Source organism: Nilaparvata lugens, chromosome 1 (genome assembly GCF_014356525.2).
Source record: "Nilaparvata lugens isolate BPH chromosome 1, ASM1435652v1, whole genome shotgun sequence".
NCBI lineage: Eukaryota > Metazoa > Arthropoda > Insecta > Hemiptera > Delphacidae > Nilaparvata > Nilaparvata lugens.
In genome coordinates this window covers 70,678,184-70,684,274 of record NC_052504.1, presented here as the reverse complement: position 1 = coordinate 70,684,274, position 6,091 = coordinate 70,678,184, and the positions used below count along the sequence as shown (strand labels likewise).

The following is a 6,091-nucleotide window of genomic DNA, read 5'->3' as shown; positions in this document are numbered from 1 at the left end:
TTATTCGATATGCAACCCTAGAGAAAAGTTAGCTTTGAAAGATATGAGATACCCCATACTATAGTGCGTTTGTTCCAAATTTCTCAAGCCGATAGTCCTAGTAGATCTTTTTCGTGAAGCTATGTGACGCTGGTAGTCTCTCATACTGTTCCGTTCTTACACTCTCACCCAGCCAAAACAGTAATAACAGACAGTAATCGGCTTGAGTTAACATAAAATCAGCTTGAAAGTTGGAACATAGCCTACCATGGAATATTCACTTCTGCTTTTTTCTCTATGATGCAACTCAAATGGTCATAACAGTTTCTCAATTTCAAAGGGATCCATTTTTTCAAGAAAAACAGGTAGTCATTTTGAAGATTTGATGATAAAAAATTTTTATCATTTTTCAGCTTGAAAATCGAACCAGTGGTTCCATCGGAATCATATTTACAAGTTTTATCTCTATGATTTTTTATGCGCTCCTACCCTCCACCCCATCCAAACGTCACTCAGGCACCTTCCACCCCAACACACAAGTCACTCACCCACCACCCCACCCACAAGTCAGCCTTCATTCTTAGTGCTCAGGCTGGTCACAACTTTTCTTAGTTCTTCAGCTTGTTCACTTGTCATATTGACAGTGATCGTGGCTAGTCCTAGGACATAGTATTTCCAGACGCACTTCACATATAATTTAGATTTCCGTATTATATATGTTTCTCTGGCATTTTCGGCCGGTAAAATGGATTCAAGACATACGGTGAAGGGAAAGAAGAAGTTGGTTCTTTCAGCCAGGAGAATGAAAAGGCGGCTACCACCAGAATTTCATGCTAACAGACGTAGAAGGTTAGTTGATTTCATTTCATATAATTAGATAAATTAAAATGTCACGTACTTTAGGCCTACTATAATATGAAGCAAATCATGCTTTGAATAATTGATATTGTTATTATGTAAATATAATTATATTCTCAGTTCGTATTATCTCAAGAGAGGTATTTCGTTATGTATGTTTTTATGTTTGTTAATATGAACAAACGTCAACGTTATTGACAACGCTATTCGCATAATTATTCAAGATATATGTCTGAATGGATAGGTACAGAGAGCAACCGGGTGATAGAAAAGCATGGCAAATTTGAATTGATCTTACAAAACTCACAGTACACTATTATTTAAAAGTAATGTTCATAGTGAGGTGATACAAATGCGACTAGATATTTCAAGAATCGGTTTTGTACAATATTTTTGTTCAGAACATACTGTTAACGATGTGACCTGAATTGAATTTATAGACTGAACCTATTTTTAATTCTGTAATCTTATCTGAATTTAGGAGAAAAATAGCTCAATGTAAGCTCTTTTTTCTCTCCTGATCATTGTGATTCCTGTGGAAATGAAGTACCAGTGAGAAGAGTGTAGAGAAATTGCAAATTATGTAGACTATATATGAAAAAATGTCTGCAAAGTGATTTTTGAACATTTCAGGATTGAAGAACAAACCTTATCGCTCGAAGCGCCTTCATCTTCCCAGGCTGACAGTGTCTCAGCAGATGCCATTTCTGTATCCACTGAGAACTTTCAACCCAGGTAAACTTTGTAATTTCAAGATTCGAATTTCCACAATCTCACTTGCATTATGTTACGACAGGTTAAGAATTTACAATGAATAGTTTGCGACTCACAACACTTTATATTCAACTTTGAAGAATTTATAAGCATCACTTATACATGAAGTGAATTAAATAGAGAAAATTGTGATTGGAAATGTTCCCGATCCCAATGCTCATTACTTCTAATAAAGTAATTGGATGCTAATAATAGTCAAATGTATTCAATTAAAATTGTATGTCTCATGGTTGTCTGATCCTTCTCTATATTCCCTATAGGAATTCACCCTCCACCATAAATACAATTATACCCTTACGAAGACAATATTTAGTATCACAGTAGCCCATTCTCTGTGTTGGAAATATGAATTTACAAATCCATTTGCTTCATACATTTTCTTTCCATATCCCATAATCACAAGTTTCCAGAATAATTTTTTTCTAAATTTAATTGCAGTGCAACGTCAACTCCTAAAGGAAAGAAGAGAAGACCACACAACAGAAAAGTACCAGTGCATTTGATGAAATGGAGATTACAGCAAAAGTAAGTAACTTAATAGTTTACAGAATATAATTATCAGCGAGTATAGTAAATTATTATTTCCCTCTATAAAAAGAAGTGAAGTTTTTTATGGTCCATATCCTTGTATCTACCAAACCACCGGTTATTTTTGATAAATAAAAATAACAATTGAAAAAACGAATAAGCCAACACATACATTATAATATAAAAAACACATATTTGAATAATGATACTTGGAATAGACATTCACATTCAAAGTTATATAATATTATTTTCTATACAAACATAACGTTTCCAGGCATTTCTTTAACTATGATTCAATTATTTCCCAAATTATATTCATTTAAAATTTAATTCAATGAGAATTAATACATCAGACCTATAAACTTTTCTTTTTTTGTAAAGGAAATCTAAAGGAGAAGAAAAATCTGGGCCATCAACATCTTCTTCCACCTTAGAGTCAAATCTAAAAAAAGCGTCCTTGATTGCACCTCTGATTTTGCTACAATTGCGCCACCATTCCCCTCAATTGGTCTACAACCAGCTTTGAACCATGAGATTGATACCACCTCAATGCGAAATAGTGGAGTTTCTTACGTGGAGAGTAACGTCTGTGATACTTTACTAACAAGGTATATCATCATCTCAACTTACAACTAATTTCATATATACGAATATGGTGTTCTCTATACTTCCTAACAAGTAGAATGTATTTTGGTCACTGGTCCACTTTTTTCTATATTCTATTGTTTTTTTCAACTGTTATATAAAGCTTTGTTGGATCAACCCACAATATTACTCATTGAGAAATATGATTTTGGACTAGTATTGTCTTGGAAGAGAAGATTCACAATAAGATCAATTTTATTAGAAGATGAATGATTCAGCTAGGTTGTGTTGAAGGCGTTTGTAGATGCTAAACAAGAACGAGAATAATTTTTCATAGTTAATATTTAATACTTTTAGTAAGATAAATATTTCTTCAAGCTAGTATTTCGAAGCTAAAAAAACAAATATAGCCTACAATATGAAAATAGCGATAATGAGTCGATCACCTGACTAATATTTATTTGAAATTTTAGTACAGTATAAATAAATTCCACACTAGTTAATTTGAAATTTTAGTACAGTATAAATAAATTCCACACTAGTTAATAAGACTAATATTACTAGTTCATTCATGCAATAGGCGCCTCTTCCAAACCTGAAGAGACTTTCTGCACACCGTTCTACAACAGAAAATATTACAATGGGCTGAAGTGAGAAAGAGTGTGACAGGGATGGGGGAGAAAGCATGAAACTATCATTCGCCAAACGCGTTTCTCTCTCACAGCTGTATAGCTTCTCCAAACTTAGGGGTTGGAAGCGATTGTCAGAGAGAGTGCGAGTTGGGTTTTGTTTGGATTTGGAGTATTGCTTGTCATGTTGTTCTGTCTGCTGTGTCAATGGCTATATAATACAGTATACAGTTATATATGTGTGTCAATATGGAGTATAGTGTTATACAGTATATATATATATATATATATATATATTATATATATATATATATATATATATATATATATATATATATATATATATATAAATCATATAGAATTACTTTCTTCAGCTCAATTGGTAAGGGAGAAAGAATACATAGATACAAGATATTCACAGGCATACGATTATCATTTCTGAGAAAGATTATCGACATACTGTGATATATAAACCTACTCTTCATCGCTATAAACTTCAGAGAGAGAAGTTCATTCCAATACTAAAACTAAGTATAATTCCAAGTTGACATTTTTTGTAAAATGATATTGGCCTAATTACTATAGATCTTGAATTTGTCTCTATGCTCTCCTAGTTCTCTTTACGCACACAAAAGCAGACATAGGCGGAGAAACATTATTATGTCTGCTTACTCTGGCATGCCGAAGTTGATATTCTCCCCGTCTGTCTGCTGCTATGTGCGTGCGCCAATAAAATAAAAAATCTCAATCATTTTTCAACATGTTTCGATAATTAATCACCCCCATTTAATTACAGATATGATGAGTATCCAGATCTAATAGTTGAGCCGGATGGAAGACCACCCAAAGACGATTTTAATATTATTTCTGACCGATTTATTGTGGACGGCAAACATCTTGTGCAAGAATTGAGATCTTTGGACTACCATAGATACGAGTGTGAAAAAAGTGATAATGGTTATATGACACTGGTGTCTTCAACTTCAAAATCATCAGAATGGACAATGAAGTTCGTTGTATGGACAGCTCCACGAACCAGCTGCCATAAATGCGTTTCAAGAAATGGAAGAAATTCAAGTTCAGCCTTGCGGTTTGTTTGTTGACAAAGAACATGACTTCTTGGCGGCTTCACCTGACGGACTGGTCGGAGGTGATAATCTGATTGAGGTGAAATGTCCGAAGTCTGCTGAAAACCTCACTATCAGCGAAGCCGTGATCAAAGTGAAATCATTCTGCTTGGAAAAACTACGTTGTGGAAACGTCCGTCTCAAGAAAAACCACAATTATTATTACCAGGTAAATTCATAGGTGATTTTTGATATATCTAACCCACAATAACGGAAACTTTCAAAACCGTCATGAAATAAACGTGAGATTAGAAAAATAATTTTATTTATGACAGAAAAAACTTAAAAACTTGCCACTTAGGGATCAATATCGGGGCACCGAGCTTCGCTCTGGAGTACAAAAGCATATAAGCATAAACGCATAGTTTATCATATTCATAAGTGATAAGTGAGTGTTATTTTGTTATTCAATTTGTTTTGTAAATAATCTAAGTTAGAACGTTTATGTTTTCAAATATTTGAACTGAAAATTTGACCTGAATTCAAGTGTATGGATCATAACCTACTTTTTGGAATATTTATAGTGTTTAAATCAAAATTCGGGGAAGAAACCGTTTTGGGCTATGCCTGTTAGTCCTTCCCCAATCATTTTGAAGAATTGAGTTCTGTTTATCAATAAATAAATAACAAGCGAAGCTCGGTGCCCCGATATTTTGTTAATCAATATTGCAAGATAATACTTCTCATGGGATAAACTGATTGATTGCAATAGTTCAACAGCTGAACATAATTCTGTCTCACTCCTACACAGGCACTCCCATCTTCAGTTATTGACAGAGGGCTAAATTATCAGCTGTTTTACCAAGGATGAATAACTATTATCCTAGTTTGTCTACGTTTAATCATAGAGAAATAATAGCGTAAATTATGCTATTGTTTCTCTCTGGTTTAATTCATTGAATTGACATTTGAAAGTGACAGTATTTTTCGAAAAATGTTGAGCAAGCCTAAATAACAAGATACAATAAGGTACTGGCTGATTCATTAAAAAAATTAGTAGCCCCTCATGATACCATAGGATGATAAATTGTTTCATACGTGCACGTTTACCTAACAATGTGTGGAATTTTCTAAGTTGTGCTGTTTCTTGATTTTTCAGGTGCAAGGGCAACGGGCAACTACATGTAGCTGAGAAAAAATCTGTTATTTTGTAGTATGGACAAAAAAGATATCCATATTGAAAAGATCGAGAGGGATGACAGGTTTTGGACCGAGAAGATGGAGAAAAAATTAATTTATTTCTACCATCACGCCTTGTTGCCAGAGATACTGGATCCTCGAACTTGTCGAAGTATGGCAATCAGGGAGCCATCAATCCCATTTTCTCATTTTTCAATAAAGTCTCATTGAAAATTATCACATCTATTGGTTTTTTGTTTGCCCTTCTTGGTTCTTATAAAATAAACAGTTGTAATAACATTAAAAATTAAGAGCATGGATTAAAAACGTTGACCACACACCTTAAAGACCTAAAGGTATATGAACGAACTTAATATAGTTAGAATTAAAATTAAATCAAGATAATAATATTTTTTCAACTTTACTGTATGAACAGAGATATTGTGGAATTTCTCCATATCAAGGTGAAATGAAAGCGATGTTGTCAGTTCC

General features: G+C 33.6%; 1 protein-coding gene across 2 annotated transcripts; it reads left to right on the top strand.

Annotated features, from left to right (window-relative positions):
• Window positions 1-317: 317 nt before the first annotated feature.
• On the top strand, window positions 318-5,709 carry LOC120354485. Of its 2 annotated transcripts, XM_039441759.1 has the most exons (6): window positions 318-828; window positions 1,471-1,572; window positions 2,050-2,136; window positions 2,521-2,747; window positions 4,150-4,649; window positions 5,580-5,709. In XM_039441759.1, the coding sequence occupies exons 1-4, from the start codon at window positions 725-727 to the stop codon at window positions 2,663-2,665; spliced, it is 438 nt and encodes a 145-aa protein (XP_039297693.1). In that variant the 5' UTR covers window positions 318-724; the 3' UTR covers window positions 2,666-2,747; window positions 4,150-4,649; window positions 5,580-5,709. The 2 variants fall into 2 exon arrangements, with proteins under 2 accessions (XP_039297693.1, XP_039297689.1); XM_039441755.1 differs by lacking the exon at window positions 5,580-5,709 and having other exon boundaries at window positions 4,150-4,968.
• The last annotated feature ends 382 nt before the right edge of the window (window positions 5,710-6,091 follow it).